Source organism: Astyanax mexicanus, chromosome 17, assembly GCF_023375975.1.
Source record: "Astyanax mexicanus isolate ESR-SI-001 chromosome 17, AstMex3_surface, whole genome shotgun sequence".
NCBI classification, from domain to species: Eukaryota; Metazoa; Chordata; class Actinopteri; order Characiformes; family Acestrorhamphidae; genus Astyanax; species Astyanax mexicanus.
The window spans coordinates 22,769,420-22,796,082 of record NC_064424.1 but is presented as its reverse complement, the minus strand read 5'-3'; the positions used below and the strand labels follow the sequence as shown (position 1 = coordinate 22,796,082).

General features: G+C 38.2%; 1 protein-coding gene across 1 annotated transcript in view; it reads left to right on the top strand.

Annotated features, from left to right (window-relative positions):
- LOC103032132 (uncharacterized) overlaps positions 1-26,663 on the top strand; it is a 214,680-nt gene that overhangs the window by 35,834 nt on the left and 152,183 nt on the right. Inside the window, exons 8-16 of the mRNA XM_049466411.1 lie at positions 8,946-8,993; positions 11,027-11,093; positions 15,061-15,250; positions 15,398-17,177; positions 19,059-19,232; positions 21,414-21,587; positions 22,535-22,708; positions 24,054-24,221; positions 24,560-24,724. Coding sequence (XP_049322368.1) covers positions 8,946-8,993; positions 11,027-11,093; positions 15,061-15,250; positions 15,398-17,177; positions 19,059-19,232; positions 21,414-21,587; positions 22,535-22,708; positions 24,054-24,221; positions 24,560-24,724 — 2,940 coding nt within the window. The remainder of the gene's footprint in view (positions 1-8,945; positions 8,994-11,026; positions 11,094-15,060; positions 15,251-15,397; positions 17,178-19,058; positions 19,233-21,413; positions 21,588-22,534; positions 22,709-24,053; positions 24,222-24,559; positions 24,725-26,663) is intronic.

Below are 26,663 nucleotides of genomic sequence, written 5' to 3'. Positions count from 1 at the left end.
TTTTTGTTTACTTGCACAAAAACAAAAACACCGTATCATAACATATGTCAGGAAAATGATGATGCAAACTGTGATAAAAAATCAACAGGCCATCCCGTACATAAATCCACCATGAACCAAACCAAGAATACAACCAATCTGTATCAACTTGATCCATGTGGCTTACGCGGTCACGCAAGTTTTCCAATTCTTTAATGTATTTATCTAAGTCATTAGTTGGATCTAAAACATTAGAGCAACATTCTGGTCCGATTACGGAACATGTTCCTCCTTGCTGAGCTAATACATAGTCCAAGGCTACTCTGTTTTGAAGTATCATCAGCCTATGTGATTGCAACGTATTAGCAATAACACCTAATGATTGTGCAGTGTCATTAGCAAGTTTTTCAATGCTATGCGCTAGGCCACGAATTTGATCTAGGGCAAGCATAACACCGTAATTTGGAATGAGTCCGCCTAAAAACCTGGTCCAGAATGTTTGAACGCATGTTAAATGTTCAATGCATGGATTAGGATCAGCAACTAATGACACACCAGCTGGAATATGTGATCCAGTGCGTGTATGAATCAAATATTTTACATGACATGGCGTTGAATTTACCTCAAAAGTAAAAGTACCATCAGTGTCTACAATTGAGGAGAATAATGATAATAGTTCAGAAGTTATTGTTTTGTTAAGTTTTTGGGATTCCTGAAATAAAAGATGCAGGCCCTTATTAGGAGAAGACATTTCTAAAGTTCCATTAAGGTGTAATTTTGCATTTATAAAATCGTGATATTTAGAGTCAGCAATGACCTCACTGTTCTTGTACCATGTGCACACCTGTGTATTACAATTAACTGGGCCACATGCAATTGGCACATCTAAAGAGACTGAAGTGTGTACAGAACTGTGAATGACTATGACATTACTATCCTTGCTGACCTTTCCATGGGCCTCATTTTGTATAGTTGATTGTGGTCTCATTGCTGGTAGCAAATAAATTAATGAACACCGCCCATTGAATCTAGCAGGAAGTTCACTAAAAGCAGAACTTCCACATAACCAATATGTGCCAGTAAGTGCAGGAATACGACAAAAGTTAATAATCGACAGCCAATTCAACCATGATGTTGTGTCATAGACGCAATCACTATTTGTTTTTGCTTTTAAATCTGACTGTTGTACATGGGTATGACTATTATCAATTTGATTAAGTTGTATTACTCGTCCGCACAAAGGCTTAGGAATTTCTCCTAGATAAGGTGACATTTGACCATAATTTTCAACACAAAAAGAAAACCTATATGGAGTGATTATATCATTGATTTTATGCTCTGGAGCATATGTCTTCTCACAGGCTGCTGTGCCTGGTGTACAGCACTGGGATGTATTTGGCTGAGATATGTTATGACACGTGTTAATTTCAGGAGATGAAACATCTATCCGTAATATACGACAAATATCACAGTCAGAAATTGGATGAGCATTCCAAGCTATTCCAGCAGAGACACTGACTGAATGTGGAATAAACATCATTCCTTCCTGGAAATAACGTCTGCCTTGTTAGATTGAATAATGACTTAAATGAATTGTCATTGTCCTCGTTGCCAACAGGTGTACTTAGACATGAGTCTACACCTAGGAAAACTATTATGATTGCCAGAAGAAAGGTTTTGACATTATTTTCTTGCATGTTGGAGATGTGTAGTTGTGGTGTAGTAGTTGTGGTTCTGCTGGCAGAATCTTGATGATGGATGCACGTCTGTATTGTTGAGGTCTTGGGTGTAGGTTGTCTTTCCTCAGATCCCCAGCTGGTGTAGGTTGATGAGACTCTTGGAATCAGCAGTTGGTAGTTTATCAACCAGGCAGTGACACACCTTTCTGGAGCTTTCTGTAAGACACAAAAATATATAAGCAGTATCTTGTAGTGTGAATATGTTTTAAGTTGGTTTTGTTTAAGACTCAGTACTTCACATTTGCATATGGTACCACCCTGACCCTTCCTATCCATGAGTTGCTAAGTAACTGAAAGGAGGGAGGAGCACTAACTGCATTTGGGGAAATGGGAGACTTCACCCTTAGGTTGGCCCCTGCTAGACTAAAACTAGCAGTTCTTCCTTCAGGGCTGTCCTTCCAGTTAACCCATATGTCCCTATTATGGTGGTGGTACCACTTTGCAATGAGAAGCATGGGTCCATGTTTTCCTTCCTTTGCATAATACTGCTGCATCTGTGACCAAAAGAACTTGAAAAGGCCCTTTCCACTCTAATGGGGCAGCTGTGTGGTTTTTAATCTTAACCCACTGACCTGGCACAATCATATGCCCCCCTTTTTGTGGCTCTATCCACGCGTCTTTTACACGTTGCTGGACAGAACTTACTGTATCAGTGAGTTCTTGGCAATATTTCAGCAGGGCATCAGAAGTGAGATGCACATCAGCCTGTCTGAGATCAATGGTTCCAGGTAAAGACATAGGCCGACCTGTTATGATCTCATATGGACTTAGGCCCACTTTGCGTGTAGGTGATGCCCTAATACTGCACAACACAGCAGGTAATGCATTCATCCAGGGGACCCCACTTTGATGTAATTTGGACAAACGCTGTTTGATAGTCTGATTTTGGCGTTCCACCTGTCCAGAAGCTTGGGGTCTGTATGGGCAATGCATTTTCCATTGGATTTTCATCATTCTCATCACTTCCTGAACAACCTTTCCAGTGAAGTGTGTACCTTGGTCTGAGTCTACGCTGTCTGGTACTCCCCAACGTGGAATGTAGTCTTGTACCAGTACTTTAGCAGTATGCAATGCAGTACCTCTTTTAGTTGGATATGCTTCCAACCAACGGGAAAATTTGTCACAAACAATCAACACATCTTGTTTACCCTGACAGGGTGGTAGCGTGATGTAGTCAACTTGCAAATGTTTGAATGGGCCTGGAGGTGCTACTGTGTGCACTGCAGGTGATGGCACACCCATAGCTGTATTGTTAGACTGGCACAATACACATCCTCGTACTATTCCTGCTGCATGTGTTCTAAACTTGGAGTTCCACCAAACGGAGGAGAACCTGTGAACCATGCTATCTACACCCATGTGTCCCAAGCTATGTATTTGTTGTGCCAAATATGGAAGCAGTGCCTCAGGAGCAACATATTTGCCTGCTTTCATCCAGAAACCACTGGAATCAAGACTTGCACCTTTATCCATCCAGGTCCAAACTTCCATTGCTGGAGCATCAGAGTACATTTGCATTAATGAATCACGCAGTTTTTGTGAGTCAGGATCAACAGTTATGTCAACAGCAGACACTGAAATCTGTGGTAGTTTACCAGCTGCACGTGCTGAGGCATCGGCTAAAGCATTACCTTGTGCTTCTATTGAATCAGACTTGGTGTGTGCCTTGACTTTCATCACTGCTAACTGTGCTGGTAGCTTACAGGCAGACATAAGCTCAGCTACAAGGATGGCATGTTTAATAGGTGTACCAGCAGCTGTTAAAAAGCCACGCTGTTTCCATATATAACCAAAGTCAAAAATTACTCCATGGCCATATTGGGAATCAGTATACAGATTTGCTGTAAGTCCAGTAGCTAAAACACAAGCCTGTGTGAGAGCAACTAGTTCAGCAGCTTGAGCTGACAAGTGATCAGGGAGACGGCCCTGGGCTACCACAGCATGGGGTGTACACACAGCCCAACCCACATGCCTACAGCCATCTATCACTTGAGCTGACCCATCACAAAAGAGAATCATGTCAGGATTATCAAGAGGAATTTCAGAAATATCAGAAGGTCGTGTTTGAGTTAGCATAACGCAATCATGATCATCACTATCATCCCCATCACAAGCATCAGACAATGCAGTCATCATTAATGATGAAGGATTAGTGATTTGAGCCCTTTGAATTCGAATGTTTGGAGCTGTAAGAGCAGCAACCCAGTTACCCCATCTTTGGGCAGTAACTGTAATTACACGAGCTGAAGACAACAGAGATGCAACGGCATGTGGACAACGCACTGTGAGACTTTGAGACAAGACAACTGGAGCACATGTGGTAACTGCTAGATGTGTAGCCTGAACTGCCCTTAGGCATAGACCAAATCCTGTAGCATTGAGAATACAGAATAAAATAACATTGCTGTTCCCATAAATAAACTGCTCATTCACCTTTACAGCGTGAACGAGCACGTCAGTTTTCTCTGCTAACAAGTGCAGAAGAGCTGCGGCATTAAATAGCAATCGACCAAAGTCGATTACAAAGTCACTACAACGCCAAGACAAGAAAGTGTTATGGACTACCATGAATGTCACAATGTTTCTGATGTAAAATGAGAAATGAGGCATACACTGTTACCATACAGTGAGTAAAAATATAATACTTACAAGTTATGAATGACTGACTCAACAGATAAGTACAGTAAACTAATTCATCTTCCCTCTGTCTGTCAGGAAGTCCAGAAAGATCCCAGGATCATGTGTTCCCAGACAAAAGCTCCTGAAGCAGAACCAGAGACCCAATTCTGTTGCTCAGCAAAGGTATTCGCAAATTTACTCTGATAAATGGAAAACTTGTCTTCTGTTACTGTGAGAAGCCTGATTTTCACACTGTTATTTATTATAATTCATTCTAATTTAATAAATGTTCAACTTTAATTTTAACTTCAGAAATGATGTTAGTCTGTAATGCTCATGTGCGTTTTGTTTTTGATTTTCAGACAGAAGTCAGTATCTGTCTCTTCAGGAGAAACACAAACTGAGAAAAGGTATGTTAGCTGCTGCCATGAACACAAACATTTTCATTTTGGGAAAATTCAAGCATTACACATCTATGTAAAATACACAATATTGTCTTAAAATGTGCAAAGCTAACTCCTTTTTTGTTTTAATATGTATTTAAACAAAAAACAAAACACAGATTTGCTTACATTTACTATGACCTATTTTGTTGCAGACTGTGTGAGCTAGATATTCATGTTTTGTCTGGTATTCTTATTTAATATATATATATATATATATATATATATATATATATATATATATATATATATATATATATATATATATATATGTACATCCATTTATGCATTTCAGGCCATGTTTACGTTGCTAAATAAAAACACCAATATGTCACCAGGCTCTGATTTGCTTGACCTTCTGTTTCTAAACATTTTTGCTTATCTCATGCATGTTATATATGACTGTCTCTACAGATAAATACAGTAAACTAAAACCCTTTCCTCTCTGTCTGTCAGGAACACTGGAAAGACCACAGGCTCATCTGTTTCCAGAAAAAAGTCCCTGCAGCAGAACCAGAGATACAGTTCTGTTGCTCTGCAAAGGTATTCCCAAGTTTACTCAGATAAATGGAAAACTTGTCTTCTGTTGTATTTTAGTTTGCTCGGAATTTTCTCTGAAGAAAATAAAGCAAAGTTTATCATTTATTTATATTTAACTGTGACAGATGTTTTGGGAAGATAAATCTCTGCACCATTTCCAGATTTCACACTGTTATTTGTTTTTATTTAATTCTAATTTACACTGAACAAAAAATATAAATGCAACATTTTTGTCTTTGCTCTAATTTTGTGCATGGAAAGTTTCATGAATCTGTGTACACAGAAGGCCTTTTTTCTCTCAAATATTGTTCACAAATTTGTCTAAATCTGTGTTAGTGAGCACTTCTCCTTTGCTCAGATAATTCACCCACCTTATAGGTGTGGTATAACACGATGCTGACTAGACAGTGTGACTATTGCTCTGGTGTATCTTAGTCTGGACACAATAAAAGACCACTAAAATGCATTGGGGGTACGGGGGTTTAGAAAACCAGTCGGTATCAGGTGTGACCACCATTTGACTCCCGCAGTGCAACAGAGTTAATTAGGTTGTTGATTGTGGTCTGAAATGTTGTTACACTTCCTCTGTGTGAAGCTGCTGGATATTGGCAAGAACTGGAACCTGCTGTCGTATACGCCGATCCAGAGCATCCCAAACGTGCTCAATGGGTAAAACGTTCATTGATTATGCTGGAAATGCAAGAACTGGGATGTTTTTAGCTTCTAGGAATTGGGTGCAGATCCATGCAACATGGGGTCATGCATTATCACGCTGCAACAAGTGGCACAACAATGAGACTCAGGATCTCGTCACGGTGTCTCTGAGCATTTAAAATTACAATACTAAAATGTACCTGTGTTCGTTGTCCATAACATATGCCTGCACATACCATAACCATGAACTGTGAAAAACGTAATTCATCCGTTAAGAGAAAACCTCTCTATTTTGGGAGGATGTTGCATAAAAACTTGGAGATGTTATCAATTTATGTCAAAAAACATTTTTAATGTTAATGTTTTAATTTTAAATGTTTGCATTAATTTATTAATAAAAACAACATTGACAAAACATAATTAACTTGCCCAAAATAGCAATAAAATTATTACATTACATTACATTACATTTGGCAGACGCTTTTGTCCAAAGCGACTTACAATAGTCAAGTATAAAAGTAATAGAAGTTAAAGGGAAAACATCTTTAGATAGGGCTTAAAGGAGGTCAAAGGGAAATAATGGTATAGAGGAGTGTAGGAGGGGAAGAAGGAAATGAGGTTAGAAGTAGTTAGTAGGGGTGTGACGAGACACTAATCTCACGAGACGAGACGAGACACGATATTGGGTTCACGAGAACGAGACGAGACGAGATTTAAAAATAAATTTTTAAAGAAAATGTCAAAAATGAAAAATGGCTTGAAAACTAGAGTTTTATTTGACAAAACCATACAACACACAATTAACAGACTGGTTTCTCTCACACATTGATTTTATAGAAAATAGAAATAGAAATAAAACTTTTCTAGGTCTTATATAGAGCAAACAATAAGTGCAAACTACAACCAGTCATATTAAGACTATGGTTTTTTTTTTCTCCTAAATCTCTTGTAATTTAACTATTCATAACAATAACCAGTCATTAAGACTATGCTTGAAGTGCAAACAGAGACAGAATTTTTTTTAATACAGTACAGAGCTAAGGGATTAGTACAACTGCCGATGAAACAGTCACGTGTACGATTTACTTACAGTATTTATATATGGTTTGTATCTTGTTGGTCACTCTGTTACCGTTTATTGTTTCCACTGGAGCCAAAATGCAGCCAGATATACAACTTAAAAGTAGCAGAAGCATCTCCTATGCCAGGAGTATTTAATTAGAATTCATTCGATCCCGCGTGAGGAGCGGTGTGTTTATTTATTTATTTTTTCCTTACCGCGTCTGCACAGATCTGATTGACTGAAGAGAGCATTTGGTGATCTTAACCCACATGTGATTGGTCTGGGATTTACTGCGCCGCAAAGCGTGTATACAATTAAATCCTTCTCAGTAGGTTTGGGTCCGCATTGGACAACGTTTGGGTCCGGACCCGGACCGCGGTCCGCCCATTAGTGACCTCTGTTTTATGCAAATACCCAAATTTTCCTCTTCTGCTGAGAGCTGCTCTCATTCCTCAGCCACCCGCTGTATCGCTACTGGGTTGCCAGATCCCTCTTAAAAAGTCCACACTAAACTATTTTTTTCTTCCCGCGAGACAGGTTTAAGCTTGACGAGAAATATCGTCACGTTTAATCTCGCAAGATATCGTGCCACGAGATCTCGTCACACCCCTAGTAATTAGTGTGTTAGAGGTGTTAAGAGAGTAAGTGCTCTTTGAAGAGCTCTGTCTTCAGGAGTTTATTAAAGATAGCGAGAGATTCTCCTGATCTGGTAGTGGAAGGTAAATTGTTCCACCATTGGGGAACTCTGTATGAGAACAGTCTGGATTGCTTTGTGTGGATGTTTGGCAAAGCGAGGCGATGTTCATTGGAGGAGTGCAGCGGCCGGGAGGTAGCGTAAGCCTTCAGGAGTGAGTGCAGGTAGGAAGGTGCCTGTTCTGTCATCACCTTGTAGGCAATTGTAAGAGCTTTGAATTTGATGCGAGCATCAACTGGTAGCCAATGGAGCTCAATGAGCAGTGGGGTGACGTGCCCGTTTTGGCTGGTTGAAGACCAGACGTGCTGCTGCGTTCTGGATCATTTGGAGTGGTTTTACTACACAGGCCGGGAGGCCAGTTAGTATGGCATTGCAGTAGTCGAGGCATGAGATGACGACTGCTTGTACCAGGAGTTGGGTGGCCTGTTGCTTCAGGCCACAAAGCATCACACCATTTTACTTAAATACTTTTTACTTTAAATATGCAACTTGTTTGTTTTTACAATGGAACTCCTAATCTATAGAAAACTATTTAAAAATAGGCCAGACTTGACAAACCTTCGTCAGGTATAAATAAATAAAAAATCCTAGAAAAAGATTTTGAGTTGGGGTAAACTAAATTGTGTGCCAGTACCCAGTTACCACATTAGTACCAGTAGTACCATTAGCCACGTTTTGTACAGAGCAGCAATCAGCTGCTTACAGTAACTATTAAAATGTGGTACTTAATTGATGTGTTCTGTTTTTTATTATGATTTATTTACGTGTTTATAATTTGTTTGACTGGATTAAAATGTTTTTATAATGATTTATTTCTGTGTTTATTGTTTGCTTGACCTTCTGTTTCTAAACATTTTTGCTTATCTCATGCATGTTATATATGACTGACTTTACAGAAAAATACACTAAACTAAAACCCTCTCCTCTCTGTCTGTCAGGATATCTAGTAAGACCCCAGGCTCATCTGTTTCCAGTCAAAAGCCCCTGAAGCAGAACCAGAGTCGCAATTCTGTTGCTCAGCAAAGGTATTCCCAAATTTACTCTGATAAATGGCAAACTTGTCTTCTGTTACTGTAAGAAGCCTGATTTCACACTTTTATTTAATATAATTCATTCTAATTTAATAACTGATGATTTTCCCATTTCATTTTAACTGTGCCTTAAAAATGATGTTAGTCTATAATGCTCATGTGCGTTTTGTTTTTGGTCTTCAGACAGAATTCAGTATCTGTCTCTTCAGGAGAAACACAAACTGAGGAAAGGTATGTAAGCTGCTGCCATGTACACAAACAGGAATTTTCATTTTTGGAAAATTCAAGCACTACACATCTATGTAAAATACACAATATTGTCTTAAAATGTGCAAAGCTAACTCCCCTTTCCATTTTAATTATTTGAATTTGTTTAAAGTTTTTTTAAAGTTAATGCAGAATGGAAAACAAAAACAAAACAGACTTTCGTACATTCACTATAACTCCGCTGGAGCTCCAAAACTTGATGGCCTTTTCCGGACTGATGGGTCTAAATGACTTTCTTTTTAATTTGTTCCTAAATTTCTTGAGATCTTGGCATGATGTCCAGGTTTTGAGAATATTTTGGTCTACTTCGCTTTGTCAGGCAGGTCCTATGTAAGTGATTTCATGATTGATCAGGCTAGAAAAGTTGAACTCAGGTGTGATAAACCACAGTTAGGTTATGTTCTAACTGAAGGGGCAAACCCTTTTTCAGACAGGGCTATGTAGGTTTGAATTTATTTTCTCCATTAAGAATAAAAAATGTGTTATTATTTTTTTAATATATTTTTGCAAGTTAATTACTCCAACAAGTTTGACCCAACAGAACGGTTCGCTTGTGGTGGCAAAGTGATCTGGCTTCAGTCTGATCCAGCTATCAAATATACTTATTTTTAATTGAGCTGCTGATAAGGAGGAGTTTAATCTGATATATTAGCCAGATAATATACTGATATGAACAAAGACTGTCTCGACTGCTTCATGCTGTTAACACACTGAACTCAGTATTTTCAGTGTTCACTGCTCACAGATGCACGGACATCTGCCCTGCAACTCCCATTAAAAACACTGTGTTTGAAAGCGCAGCATCACATTTTCAGTGTTCTGTGTTAAAGCAATATCACACAGAACTTCTTGATATATTTACTTTCTTGCTCCCACGCCAGACAGCTCTGTCCAATCAGACGACACAATGTGCTCGCGTGGTTTATTGGTGCGCATTTTGGTGTGTTTAGGTTTATACCTGTGTAAAACCAACCAAACAGAGGGAGAAACACTCCAAGTAAACAAACTCATCAACTGATCTTGACCATAGAAACCAACTACAGGTTTAAAAACACCCTTTTATAGTCAGAAAATTAAGTTCTAATTCAGAAAACCAAGCTGAAATGTTTACAATAAAGTAAAAAAAGTTTCCTCTATCCAAATTCTGATGCATTCCTTATTCCAGCATCCCATGTTGGCTTTATCTCCCCTCAAACATACAAGTATATACTAGTATTTTAATTGACATCACTAATAAAAAAATATAATGGCATTTTACATTTCTTACATTCATTATTTTATGTACATTTGAATATCCACTAAAAAAAACTTAAGAACAAGTGCAATTAATCACAGAATATTGTTGTGATTAATCAGATTTTTTATTCGTTTTCGATTGACACCACTACTTTTGACATATCTGCATATAGATCAGTTCAAATGCATACAGCAAATGTGCATTAAAGAGTCAACTTTATCTATTATCAGTGAAATATAGTGTTTTGTTTATTAATGAAAAAAGAAATATAATTCATTTTTACATCGTATATTTCTGCCATTTTTTGGCACACAGACCCAGAAGCAACCAATCAGATAACAATAGTTAGATTTGGTAACTATGGTTACCCTGGTTGTAGGCATATGATACAATTGTTGCTTTGCCTATATCATATTGTTTTTTTTAACCTTTTTGTACTCAAAATCTAATGACTCAGGGGCAAAAACATGTAATAGGAAATCCTTAATTACTACATATACATCACATTTCTGAACTTGCATCATGGTTACAGATTTATAAAATGTGTCTTGTCATGCTGAATGGTGTGTATGTGTGTGTTTTTTTGCAGAGCATTGAGTTTTCTCTGCTACTGTATTATGGAGGTCTCAGATAAGAGTTTAGAGTCTAGCTTGTACTTTGCTGTATATGCTTTCTCTATATGCTTCCTGTCAGTATTTTAATGTCTATTAATCTGTTAATGTAAATAGACTGTACTGAAAGTATCTTATTTTTACTGCAGAAAGACAGCTGGGACAGGTGGGAAGCTTCAAAAGAAGATTAAAGACCATCTAAAGCACATTTTACATGTAAGACTTAAAGTGTATTTTGTAACACTATATAGATCTGTAATCATTTCACACATGCCCTTAAGGCTGGTTTGTGGATTAAACTTAATCTTGGCGATTTTGATGGTACATCCTCATCAGCAAGCAATACAAACAAGCAAGAACAACAAAATAATAATGCTCTAAATATAATTAAACAAGGTTGTGTGCAAAGGCCTTAGCAATACATCATTAATCCATTTAATGTTCTCCCAATTTTTTTTTTCCATTAACACAGATTTTTTGTGTAAAGAATATCTGATGTTTGAGGAATATGTATACAACTTTACAATTGATTAGACGTTTTAAATTGCTAAATTAAATCACTGTAAATATGAACATTTACTATTAAGTAGTGCCAAAACCAATGAATTGTAATTCAAATTGAGATCCACTGTTAACTTGACTAGAACTAGAACATGACTAACTAAAGGATAGAATTACCCTTATTTTTAATCACTGCTTTCATGCATCTCCACAAGTTTTCACAATTTTTTGGGTGACTTTATTCCACACCTGGCACAAAAAAATCAAGCAGTTCAGCTTTGTTTAATGGCTTGTGACCAACTTACATCTTGTATGATAACATTCAGAGTTTTTCAATGGGGTTCAGGACTGGAGATTGACTGTCAACTTATTTGAATGTCAGTCAGCAACTACAGGATGACATCAAGTGATTTATAAAAAGAATGGCAAATGGCAGCTGGGGTGAAATGCATGGAAAGAACAGTTCAAAACAACCTCTTAGAGGCAGGACTAAAAAAAAAGACCTTCAATGAGAAGCAAAGAAGATCCAGGCTGAAGTTTGCAAAATATCATAAGTTTTGGATTATAGAGGACTGGAGTAAGATCATCTTCTCTGACAAGGTTTACAAGCCACAGTGTTTTGTTCCCACTGTGAAGTTTGGTGGAGGATCGGTGATGATCTGGGGATGCTTTAGCAAGGCTTGAATTGGGCAGTTTCATCTTTGTGAATGATGCATGAATCAAGCTGCAGACAAGGTTATCCTGGAAGAAAACTTGTTTCCTTCTGCTCTGGCAATGTTCCCCAACTTTAAAGACTGTTTTTTCCAGCAGGACAATGATCAATTCCACACAGCTAGATCAATTGAGGTGTGGATGAAGAACCACTAGGTGTTCCAGGGGATCTTCTGGTCTCTCTCCATTTCTCCATCACTCATGCTCAGCACCATTTTGTGTTTTACACCCTTTTTGGGGTTCCCACCTGTTCCGTCCAGAGCTATGGATCCAGCACGCCAAGTAGATCTCGAGCAGGTAAAGATTGCTCTTGTAAATCAGGTAGCTGCTATTTGGGGGCATGAGCAAACCTTGCAGTAGATTTTTTCTCAGATGAAGGGTCTGACTAGTTTAATCTTCCAAGCCACACACACCCCCAATCCTGCACAACCGGTTCCTCAGGTGCCTGAGCCTGCAGCCATATCAGCCCCTCATGCAGTTCCCTCCCTACCAGCCCCAGAGCATTATGGCGGCGAACCAAGAGGTTGTAGGGGCACACATAGTCTCCCTTCTCACTGGCAGGGCCTTAGCCTGGGCTTCAGTGACCCAGTTTGCTTCTTTTCTGTCACAAACTTTTGATCTCCTGGTTGCAGATTGCAGTTTGTGGCAGTGGCAGATTACGCCATTGAGTTTTGCATGCTCTCGGCCAAAAGTGGGTGAAATGCTAGTGCACTGGTCTGTGCCTCTGGAATGCTAGTGCACTGGGCTCTTTGAAGTCTTCTACCAGACCAGTCCTATTACTATGCATGTTTTTTCCCACTCTGAGCAGATAGTGCTCTACATCATCAGTGCCCCTGACCTTCCGTTGGTTTTGGCTTTCCCTGGCTCCAATGACACAATCCCCGCATTGATTGGCTGTCTCTGTCGGTCGTGTCTTGGGGACCAGTCTGCCAGGCTTCTTGCCTACAGCCATGTAAGGTGCCTCAGGAAGTTAACACCAACCCCAGGGATTTCAAACACGTGTCTACAAAGTACTGGGATTTTCTGAGCTATTTAGTAAGCAGCAGGTAGAGCTACTGCCCCACACCATCCTTATGATTTTGCCAAAGACCTCCTCCCTGGCACTAGCCCACCCAGGGGTAGGCTGTTCTCCCTGTCAGGGCCAGAATGCCAGGTCATGGAGGACTATATCCAAGAACCACTTGCCCTTGGATTCATTGGTCCATCTACACCCCCAGCCAGAGCAGGGTTCTTCTTTGTGGGGAAAAAGGATGAGGCCTGAGACCCTGCATCAATAACAGAGGTCTAAACCAAACAACCATTAAGGATTGGTACCCATTGCCCCTAATAATCTTGGTCTTTGGGACACTGCAACAGGCTTCAGTCTTTACCAAACTGGAACTGCGCAGTGCCTACAACTTGGTCTTTGTCAGACAGGGGGACGAATGGAAAACAGTATTCATCACACCATTCGGCCAACATGAATACCTGGTAATGCAGTTTGGGCTGATGAACGCACCCGTCGTCTTCCAGCGGTATATCAGTGAGGTCCTTCGGGAGGCCTTGAACAGATACGTGTTCGTCTACCTAGACGATATCTTGATTTACAGCAGATCGGTAGACAAACACGTTGCCCATGTCCGGTGGGTCCTCCAGTTATTTTTTTGGAGAACCACCTGTTCATTAACCAGTGTTCCATGCACAGATGATTTTTTTTCCTTGGATTCTTTGTCTCTCACGACACTCTGCACATGGACCCGGCCAAGACCAAGGCAGTGAAGAACTGGCCCCAGCCTACCTCTGTGCTCCTTGTCCAGTGCTTCCTCTGCTTCACCAACTTCTTCCATCGCTTTGTGAGAAATTTCAGCACGGTAGCTGCTCCATTGAGCGCCCTGACAGAAAAAACTGTAGGGCGATTCAAGTTGTCCACTGAAGCCCAGGAGGCATTTGACAGCATCAGACACCTGTTGGTTACTGCACCAGTTCTCCAGATGCCAATCCAGATTTTCCATTTATAGTGGAAGTAGATGCCTCTGAAGTGTGGGTGGGTGCGGTCCTGTCCTAGTCAGTGACTGCACCCATGCTCCCACTTCTCTCATCACCTCACCCCGGCCAAGGAGAACTATGACATTGGTGGCCGTGAGTGGAGACATTGAACAGCACTCCACCCCCCTCCTTACACTGATACTGTGGACTGTTATATAACTTGCTCTTGCTTGGATCTTTGGTGGATCTAACGGTCTTAAAAGTGGACTGGTGGGGTCCATTACTTTACAGGGTCCATCACTTTACTTTTACTCTGTTCAGTGAACGGAGCACACAGTGAGTGAACAGGAGCGTCAGTACGTTCAGTAAAAAAGACCACACAGAGTAAACGGGAGCGTCAGTACGTTCCATAAACTGAGCACACAGTGAGCAAACGGGAGCGTCAGTACTTTTAGTGAATGGAGCACACAGTGAGTGAACGGGAGCGTCAGTACGTCAGTATGGAGCGACCTCTCATCATGTGGTGCCACCCATAATAGCAGTAACTATAATAAATTCTAAAATAATAATCTAATTGTAGAATTGTAATTATAATGGAATTGTAATTGCTGACACTGTATATTTAATTTGATGTTTTCTTTTACTTTGCATCAGTTGCATATTAGAAGGTGACTTAATAGAATAAAAATATGAGATTAGTACTAAAAACCCTAAGTAATGCAAACACTTAGTATATAAACATGTTTCACTACTGAGAACTTGTAAAATGTTAAGCAGATTAATGAAATTGATTAAATGTAAGAAACATTATGGTCACATTAAATGACTTTGTTAAAGGCCACAGTCAATTTATCTGCCTGAAAAACAAAATAAATCAGTATCAAAATGTTTTTATGATTTTTTGTGTATGATACATTCTTAACAGTTGAACAAATGCAAAAGCTACTCTTGTTTTTATTATTTTAAAAAATTCCTTTTGTGCTTTTACCACTACGTTTTTATGAAGGAGCTTGAGAAAAGAATACATGGATTCATAAAACAAGAGCTTGAAATATACAGGACACATCTAATGAAAAGCAACATAAAAAACAATGATGTGGAAAAGGACACTTGGAATTTGAAACAGGGAGTTCTGAATATGACACAGTACTTCCTGAAGAAAATGAATCATGAGGATCTTGCTGAGGCTTTACAAAGTAAGTGGTTAACAGATCTAAAGATCTTCATGTTCATTTTGCATGTTTACACATTATTTTACATAGTCACTGAATTACTTAACAAGGACTGTTAATATTTAAATTTTTATGCTCTCTAATAGCTGTGTTTTTTTAATGTTTGATTAGAAGAACTGATTGGAATTCAAGAGCATGCACTCAAATGTAAACTGAGCGAAAAGTGTCGCCATGTTTGTGAAGGAATTGCACAACAAGGAGAGTCTACCATCCTGAATAAGATCTACACAGACATGTACATTACTGAAGGTGCTGCTGGACAGGTAAACAAAGACCATGAAGTGAGACTTATCCAAAAAAACAATGTAAAAGCAGATGCAGGTCAACTTCAGCAGGATGTTCAGATCGAATGCAAGAACATGTTTGAACTTTTACCTGAACAAGAGAGGCCAATCAGAACTGTGCTGACACAGGGAGTTGCAGGAATTGGAAAATCAATCTGTGTGCAGAAGTTCATTTTGGACTGGGCCGAAGAAAAAGAATACAAAGACATCCAGTTCATATTTCCTCTTCCTTTCCGGGAACTGAATTTGAAGAAAGGACGTCAGAGTTTGATGGACATCATCTGTTTTTTCTTCCCAGAGACAGAAGGACTGAGATTAACAGATCAGCACAATATCATGTTCATTCTTGATGGACTGGATGAATGCCAACTTCCTTTGGCATTCCAGAAAAACAACAATATGAATAATGTCTCTGAAGCAGCTCCACTGGATGTTGTGCTGACAAACCTCATCAAGGGAAATCTTCTCCCCTCTGCTCAGATCTGGATAACCACTAGACCAGCAGCAGCCAGTAAGATCCCTGCAGAGTGTGTTGACCGAATGACAGAGCTGCGTGGCTTCAATGATCAGCAAAAGGAGCAGTACTTCAGAAAGAGAATCACTGATCAGGTTATGGCTAACAAATTAATTGACCACATTAGAGAATCCAGGAGCCTCCACATCATGTGTCATATCCCAGTCTTCTGTTGGATATCTGCCACTGTGCTTCAGAAAATTCTGGAAGAAACAGAGAGTGAGGAAACCCCAAAGACACTGACAGAAATGTACACATGCTTTCTGATCTTTCAGGCAGTGCAGGGAAATATGAAATACACTAGAAAAAATGCTTTTGACATACCATGGGATAAAGAGGCCATTCTGGCACTAGGAAAACTGTCTTTTCAGCATTTGGAAGAAAGCAATCTGATCTTCTATATAGAAGATCTAGAAGAATGTGGAATTGACCCCAGTAAGATACTGATATGCTCAGGACTGTGCACTCAGGAGACTGTCAGATTTCTTGGTACAGTTTTCAGCTTTGTTCATCTGAGCATTCAGGAGTTCCTTGCTGCTGTGTTTGCATACTTATCGCTCAAAAATGACAACAGGAACGTTTTTGAACCACAGTCCACATCACAGGAGAGCAAAACAACAGAGCTCATTGATTTTCTCAAGACTGCAGTAGACAAGGCTTTGGAGAGTGATCATGGCCACCTGGACCTCTTCCTTCGCTTCCTTCTGGGTCTCTCACTGGAGTCTAATGAGAAGCTCATCCGAGGACTGTTGACTGTTGGACTGTTGACAGGAAGTAGTTCTGACTGCAGGAAGGAAATAGTCGAGTACATCAAGATAAAGTTTAAGGAAAATCCCTCTCCAGAGAGATCCATCAATCTGTTCTACTGTCTGAATGAGTTAAACGATGATTCTCTGGTGAAAGAGATCCAGAGTTACATGAGTTCAGGGCGTCTCTCTGAAGCTAAACTCTCACCTGCTCAGTGGTCAGCTCTGGTCTTTGTGCTGCTGACATCTAAAGAGAAGCTGGATGAGTTTGATCTGAAGAAGTTCATCAGATCAGAGGAGTGTCTTAACAGACTGCTACCAGTGGTTAAAGAAGCCACAACTGCTCTGTAAGTAACATATTTTATGTTAATCAGTAAATAGTTACAATTAAAAATTTTCAATGCTCATTGCAAATGAGGGTGATTAGCAAAATCTACAAACATTCAGCTGTTTACAATAAACAAATCAAACTAAAATAATAAAATAGCTCAGCACAACTAAAATTAAAAGTGTTTTTGAATTCAGCACAAATTGGACCTTTTAATGATATTTTGTTTCAGTAAATCCCTTTAGCATCTTTAAGACACATCTTTTAGAAGCCACTTGTTATATTAATTGTGTTCAGCTGTTGAAATCGTTCTTGTTTGGTTTATTGCAAACAGCTAAAATATTTTATACTTGCAATGGAGGTCTAACTATACATATTTGTCCCTTATATCACATGACACATTCATTACTGAGTTTAATTGTTCAGCAATTCAATTAAGAGCAATGTAGTTATAAGAAGTGAATGTTGAAGCACAAACACAACAACAACAATAATAATAATAATCTTATAACTGGGCTAATGATTATATTTACATAGCAATTTAGATATTCTAAGCTTGAATCTACAGTGGTGCTTAATAGTTTTTGAACCCTTTAGAATTTTCTATATTTCTTAATAAATTTGACCTAATTTAAAGAAATGAAAGAAAAGAAAAAAACACAATGGTCACATAAATAACTTGAATCTGGCAAAAATAATAATAAATAAAAAATCTATTAAAATGAAAATCCAACTTTGATTTTGAGAATTATTTAAATAATTTAAAATAAAATCATGAAACAGGCCTGGACAGAAATGATGAAACCCCGGAAAATAATGTAAACAGAGGGGACATCAAGGTGTTAATCAAGGTGTGTCCACTAAGTAGCATCACAGGTGTCTACAACCTTGTAATCAGTTAGTAGGTTTATATATAGGGCTACAAGTAGTCACTGTGCTGTTTGGTGACATGGTGTGTTCCACACTCATCATGGACCAGAGGAAGCGAAGGAAAGAGTTGTCTAAGGAGATTAGAAAGAACGGGACTGTACCCAATCTCCCTCGACAACTAATATGAATGGTAACAACAGAGCCCAGAAAAAATGGTGAACTTCAAGCTCAAGGAATATCAGTGTCAGATCACACCATCCGTCATTGTTTGAGCCAAAGTGGACTTAATGGGGGGGACCAAGGAGGACACCATTGTAGAAAACAAAACATAAAAAAGTCAGACTGGAATTTGCCAAACTTCACAAGCCACAAAACTTCTGGGAGAATGTCCTATGGGCAGATGAGACAAAAATTTAACTTTTTGCCACATCAGCTTTATGTTTACAGACAGAAAATTAAGTATATCAAGAAAGAATCTACTTTTTGAGTAGATTTTTTATTCATGTATTATGTATCTAGGTTAAATCATACATACAAAGCTTCTGGCATGTTTCCTCAAGTGGCTAAAAGTGAGCAGTTACATAGCTTTTCTTTTCTCCATTAAAGCTTCCTCGTGTTTAATGAGAGAACTTTCTGCTAAACTGTTATTCAGCATAAATGTTATTGTTATGATAAGTACAAAAATAAGAAGATAAGTATAATGACATTTTGCCAATCTAAGACTCATTCTAAGATTCATATTTAAATACATTTAAATACACAAATACACATCAAATCCACAATACAGCTTAGTCATAAGAAGAAGGAAAATTTGTGATTAATTGTAATTGATCACAGAATTCTGTTAGGATTAAATTGTTTTTTTTACCAACACAATAAATACATAAATATTTTTTTTTCTGTATGAAAAAAGTTTTTCCTTTATGATCAAGATATTTTGTAAATCATTACAACTATTTTTTTATTAATTCATAACATTAGGATTCATTAATTTAGATATTTATAACACTCTCTGAAAAAAATCCTTTAGGCTCAATGAGTGTAACCTGACAGAGAGAAGCTGTTCAGCTCTCCTTGAAGTTCTCAAATCAGAATCCTCTACACTGACTCTGCTGGATATGAGCAAAAATTCCATACAGGATTCTGGCATGGAACTGCTTTGTGAAGGACTAAAGAGTTCAAAGTGTAAAGTGGAGACACTAATGTGAGTTTTTCCAATTTAATTTTTATTTTCTCATTAATTAATTTACTGTTTTTCTCATGGTGATTTAATGTTGTACTATAGTAGTAGAGATGCCTGAATACAGTGAACATATGCAGATCATTCCAGTGAATATCCAGTGCAGACCACTCTTCAGAAGAATGTTGTTTTTTACGTTAGTTTGGGTCAATATTGTTATTATTTCTGCCATAAGTAAAGTTGAAAGATATATTAAGAAAAAAATACAGTTCTTTTCAGTACTTTCTATTTAGCTATGGATTACGTTAGCAAAAAATAATACATTTGACAGATGACTAAAACGTATAACATGGTAAACATGTTAACATTCACTTTTTGGGGTTAAATTGCAACTTATTGTTAAAAACCACAGAAAGAAAAATCTATTGTATGACAATATAACATCAAATGGATAAATACAATGCTCCAAAAAATTAAGGAATCCCTTAATCTTCACAGTATAACACAAAGTCAGTTGAAAGTCATTAATATCTTTCTACCCAGTCAGGAAGCAATTTAGATTTAAGTTCAGCTGCTTTGGTGAAAATTAAAAAGTGACAACAGGTGAACCCCTGAGAACAGCAATATGACAACTCAAAAATATCCACAGAAAAAAATGCTATTTCCTTATTCTTCCTTACTGATTCTTCTTTAGTTTCGTGTTTTGCTAGTGTCCTTATCACTACTGGTAGCACAAGGTTGCACAGGTAGTCCAGCTCCTCCAGGATGCCACATCTATACATGATGTCACAAGATGGTTTGCTATGTCTCCTAGCGCAGTTTCAAGAGTATGTAGGAGATATCAGGACACAAGCTATTACATGAGCATGACAGGACTGTGGAGGATTGTGTGAGGAGGAACAGGAGGAGCATTCCCAGGGCCCTATAAAGTAAACTTCAACAATGATTTTCATTTTCCTCTCATAATTTATGTATCAATGCATCCAATGCTGTTAGGTTGCACCACAGACTATCTAGGAGCACCCTGATCTAGGTCTAAGATAACATCTCCCAGAACACCACCATCAAGAGGCAATGCTGGGAGTCGCCATGATGAAATTCACGAAATGGGATAAGCCTTTGATTTCTATGGTTTACTTTTGTTTTCGTGAGTCCACCCCTCCATGGTTGATGACTTTGTCCCTTTTTTCTCAAATAACTACATAATATGTATCAGTAAAGATTTCACATCATAATCTATTGTGTGATTTCTGTGTTAATATAAACTCTTCTGTGAAATTACATATAAACACATAATACTAGGGTTATACATCTTAGATTTCTAAAACTTTTCTGAAACACTTGCTTTTAGCCTTTGTGAGTGTAACATGTAAAAGAGAAAGTGGAAATAAGATATTGTCTGGTATGGCGTTGAATTTCAATTTAGAACAATTTTGACCAGACACTGATTTAAGTCACATGACAGACTTAAGTCCAACTTAAAACTTGACTAAAATCAGGAGAGACTTGTAACTCAACTTGGACTTTGCCTTCATTGATTTAGGCCCAATCCCATTAAACCTCTTGGCCCTACCACTTACCCCTACCCCTTCTTTTTGAGTGGAAGTTACAAGGGGAAGGGGTGAAATCCTCTACACCAGGGGTATTTAATTAGAATTCAGTATGGTCCAGTTAGAAAAAAGTTCGACAGGCCAAGGTCCGGACCGAATTTTAACTTATGATTCAGTGCTATATCCTGTAAGGTTGTTTGAACTATGATGAAAAAATATATAATAATAGTAATAATAATAATAAATGCCTCTCTGGACAGATTTCCTACTTTAGTTTCCGCCCGTTCTCCTTTTTCCGCACGTTCTTGGGCTCCTTATCTCCTTATAAAGGCGTTTTTTCACGGGCGCGTCCTAATTCAATAGCCGGAGCAGCGGGACCGCTACCCTGACAACACGTGTTCGATCCCGCGTGAGGAGCGGTGTGTTTATTTTTTTTTTTTTTCCTTACCATGTCTGCACTGATCTGATTGGCACAGGGAGGGCGTTTGGTGATCTTACACTCAGATTTAGGCTCGAATTTAGACAAATTTGCAAAAAAGTTATTTTGTGTAAATAGAAAAAGTCTTAGATTTACATTTACATTTTTGTTAAGTGTATTTTTAATATACATAATTAAGAGATGTCTAACACATTTCTGTTTTTTTGTTTCTTGTAGTCTCAGTGAGTGTAACTTGACAGAGAGAAGCTGTTCAGCTCTGTTCAAAGTTCTCAGTTCAGAATCCTCAAGATTGACTCTGCTGGATCTAAGCAACAATGCTATACAAGACTCTGGAGTAGAACTTCTCTCTGAAGGACTGAAGAGTCCACAATGTAAACTGGAGAAACTAAGGTGAGTTTGTTTCTCATTACAAAGTATGTGATTGTGTATCGTATTATGTAATAGGTCTGTGGTGGTTCAGTGGTTATAGTACCAGGTTATATGTATTTTAAGCCTACAGTATTGTTTCCCTATCCCAGTTCTCTTGACCGTGCACTGCACATTTTTGTGTTTCCAATTGACTTCCACAACTGATTTAGCTTATTCTCAACACAACTGTCAGAAAAATAGAAGACAATGCAATGAGAAAAGACAGAATAAATGAAAGTGCTGAGACTTAAGCTGTGCAGCAATAGAGGTCAGAGGTCGAAATAATTAAGCCATAAAAGAAATCTCATTTGCCGTTCTGAAAACTATTCTTAAAAGCACTTGTTTTTATAATATTCATCTAGTATAGATCATTATTGTTGTTAATTCAGCAAAAATGTAATGAAATACTATATCTAAAAATTTTTATTGGTACATTTTCTAAAATATACATTAATGCTAGTATGTATGCCTCTGCAGCTAGGGATGTTCCGATCTGATCGGGGTTGATCACATCATATTCAAAGGATTGGAATTGGGTGGAAAAGAACCAGATGACTTGTGTAACATATTTATATAAGTTAGTGTACCATTCTGGCAGAGTGTCAGTGAGCTGAGCCTGAACTGGTCACTAGTAGGCTAGGAAAGCAGGCATGCGATATATATTAGGCATGCTAATCACTGTGGGAAAACAATTAAAGTGCCTTTACTTGGATGTGTTCTTTCTGCGTGAAAAATGAAAAAAATTTAATCGGGACATCCCTATCTGCAATTAAAATAAACATTTAGACATGTAAATAGATTTAATAAACATTTGGTATTCTCTGCCAAGTGTAACTCTTCTGTGTATTATTTCATTCTGATTTAATTATATTTGTATCAAGACAATATATTTAAGATTTTTAATACTTTTTTAAACACTTTATATTTAGGCTCAGCCAATGTAACCTGACAGAAAGAAGCTGTTCAGCTGTGCTCAAAGTTCTCAGCTCAGAATCCTCTACACTGACTCTGCTGGATCTGAGCAACAATCCAATACAGGACTCTGGAGTAGAGATGCTCTGTGAAGGACTGAATAGTTTAAACTGTAAACTGGAGACACTGAGGTGAGTTTGTTTCTCATTATGAAGTATAGGGTTGTATAGCTTATTGTCTAATTGGCCTGTGGTAACCCAGTTGACAAAGCACTGCGTTATCGATGGCAGATCTATTGACCCTGGATCTGGGCTGGGTAACATTTGGCCCAATTTTATCCAAGATTCTCAGTCTCGCCAAGTCCATTCTAGTTGGCTCTACTCTGCAGCTTTTTAGCCAACAGTTGTAGAAAGAATTAAGTATTATTTGAAGTGCACAGTCTGATTTTTGACCTCCTGAACACATTTTAGACTAGTTAGAGCAAATATGTCTTTCCAACCCAATTAATAATTTCGTAGTGTTTACTCGTCAGTAATAGCCAATGGAACTCAAGCAGGAGAAGTATTTTTTTTCTTTGTATACTTGCTGTATTTACCTTTTCTATGCTCAGAAGTGTTCAAATTTTATCAGATACTACCGTACAGTGTTGATTTTTCTCAGTATTATTATAATTGGACAGTTTCTGATTTTTATTTCACAAGCCACCTTAGCACTAGTACATATTCAATGCTGCTGCACTATTTAGTTTGGAATGGAAATAAAAAGAAACATCTGCCTCACACATAACTTAGTCACTGTGAACTGCTGTGCTACTCACCTGAAAGCCCTCTCTCTTGTTTTGGTCAGCACAAATGGTGGTACAAACATTCTATCCGCATTTACTATGTGTCTCCCAGGGGCGATTCTATGATCAAAGTTTTATGGGTACTGAGCACCCAATGAGCCTAGTTTTTTTATAAATCTAAATTTTATAAAATTGGACTATTAGTGAAATTTAGGATAGGTTGGGTTGAGTGTGTGATGTCAGAAGAATTAGATTCAAATCAGGCAACAAACTATTACGCAGATAAAATGGTAATAGTAGTTTGGGCTGCCATTGGCTGCCAGAGCCCCGAGAGAGCACAGTTGGCCTTGCTCTGTCCAGGTGACGGGTAAAGTCAGTCTGTCTCACCTCTTTTTGTCTTTCCACTACTTGCTCCCATTGCCCAGTTGTTTGACTGCTGGTTTATGATGCTGTTATTTTCTGGTTTCTGCTTTAGCCTAGAGCCTGTTGGCCTTGTTTTTTACTCTGACATAAAATACAATCGTTATTTTAACATCTGCAAGTGTCTGGCCTTTCTGATATTTTTGTATCCCTTTACCAAACAGCACATGACGCGTTCTTAAGAAAATACAATTTAGGCATTGAAAGCAATCATTTATTATAAAACTAAGCTTATTCCAAATTAACCAAAATATATTGTACTTGCACTTAACCAAAAGACTTGTTGAAGCTATATTTATATGTTATATATTTTTGTTGTTGTCTGCTTTTAGGATTATCAATGATGATCTAACAGACAAAAGCTGTTCAGATTTAGCCAGAGTTCTCACTTCATCCACTCTGAGAGAACTGGACCTGAGTAACAACAACCTGCAGGATTCAGGAGTGAATAAGCTCACCAGTGCACTGAAGAATCCTTCCTGTAAATTGAAGACTCTAAGGTAATATCTGTTATTATGTTCACATCTTGATTAAAAAATACTCAGCCTCATTCATGCTTTTGTTGGGGGTGGTTTTAAGAGTTTTTCATTGTGTAGAAACAGCAGAACCTTGCACTACATGATGATTGTTAGTTTATTATTCAGATTTAGCATTGTTCACTAGCTGTTGTAATAAGGAGTATCTTCTAAAGTGCACATGGTGAAGAAAACAATCAGACAAAGTTAAAACACACAGAGTCAGGGCAGGAAAGGTACAAACAGGACAAAAGCATGACAACAGCTCAAAATGTTCAGTTTAATATAAACATAATTTGGTCAAACAAATTCTCTTTCTCTAGTCTTTCATTCTGCAGTGTAAAGGAGAAAGGATATGCTGATTTGGCTTCAGGTCTGAGGAAAAATGCATCTTCATGTTTAATTGAGCTGGATCTCAGAGGGAATGATCCTGGAGACACAGGAGTAAAAAATCTGTCGGATCCAAACTGTAAACTGAATACACTGAGGTAAGAGAAATGCATTCTTTTCCTACATCGTATACTGTGGTGACTTGGAGTAAAGACACAACAATAGTTGTGTTTAAAACTTACAACATAGTAAATATAATTAAATGATTCAACTCAGAGGTAGCATGGACATGACATTTACTTAGCTTTACTGTAGTCTCTATGTTCACATATCACTGCACTGGCAGATAACCTATAGGTAAACTCAGTAGCTAGGGGAGTGGCTCCGCTGAAGTAAATAGATCCACTTCATATACAACAACTATGTTACTACAGACTAATGAAAACACTACACTGTGTGTTAGTTGAGTACTGAGTGTAAAAGACGTTCATTAATTACTTAATTCATTTACCAACATTGAGTTCAACTCACTGCACTTATGGCACAATAACCTAAAAAAGTAGGGTTGGGTCTAATATTAATACTGTATGCCACCGTATTAAAAGATTTGAACAGAATCTCAAAACAAGAACAGCATTTCATTAATATAGCATCGTATACTGATGTGCCACATTTCTGATTTATTTCATTGCTTTGCTGATGACTCCCAGCTATACCTGTCATTCTCACCTGAAGATCACTCAGTCTCTGCATGGATATTCCAGTGTCTCTCAGACATATCCGCATGGATGAAGGAGCATCACCTTCAACTAAATCTCTCAAAGACTGAACTTCTGGTTATATCAGCGAAACCATCTTTTCAGCACAACTTCATTATAACCATCGACTCTCTCTCTCTCTCACCGACAAAGGTTGCTAGGAACAGGTTGCAGTCGTCATCTCACGCCTCGACTACGGCAATGCCCTACTAACTGGCTTCCCGGCCTGTGTAGTAAAACCACTACAGATGATTCAGAATGCAGCAGCATGTCTGGTCTTCAACCAGCCAAAAGGGGCACATGTCACCCCGCTGCTCATTGAGCTCCATTGGCTACCAGTTGATGCTCGTATCAAATTCAAAGCCCTTACAATCACCTACAAGGTCCCTTTGACCTCCTTTAGGCCCTATCTAAAGATGTTTTTACCCTCTTTTACTTTGTACTCACTATTGTAAGTCGCTTTGGACAAAAGCGTCTGCAAAATGTAATATAATGTAATGATTTAGGTTATTCATGTACATTTTAGGATGATCACAGGATGGGGGCAAGCACTAAATTTGACATTGCTCTTTGAAAATGTGGGAAAAAACAAAGGCCCACATAGTATTAGGCAAAGTTTAGGCAAAGGAGTCTGCAGGGTGTGCCTTACAACACTCCTGTGATTAATCACCTGTCTGTGTGCGCAGCTTTGGAGATTTATCATCTAAACATGTATGATTTGAGCGTCATTAAACTGGACATGGACTGTGTTGTGGTCTTAGCTGCTATCGTTGTCAGTCTGTGCTGTGCTGTTAGTGGTTAGCCTGTAAGCAGTCACTTTATCTAGCTACCTTCACTGTCTGTTAGACACAGGTTTTTAGCATCAGTACTCAGGTTATTTAGTCAAAAACAGCAGTACTGAGCTCTCTGATACTCTGTATCTTTACTAGAGGCTAGAGGCAAGTTAGCTACAGATCTCAACACCACAGAAAAAAAAACTTTACTTCATTCATTCTGTCCGTCCAGTTGCTCTATCATTCACGTCTTAAAATGTACAGGTGGATATGAGTGTGTTCTGTGGTGAACAGAATGTTAGCTATCATGCTAGCTCAGTGTTCTTTAATTGGTTTAACATGTATGACTGACTTAAATATGTGTGTAGTGTTGACTTAAATATAATTTAATTTAGCAAATTTTCCATTGATTATTTTATATACATTTTAATTCCCATTATTAAAAGCATAGTCTTAAGAAGCATAAAAGTGTGATTAATTTTTGATTAATTACAGATATTTATCTGTTGACAGCACCATTACATAGCCATTTAACAAAATGAAAATAGCTAAACAACATAAGCTCT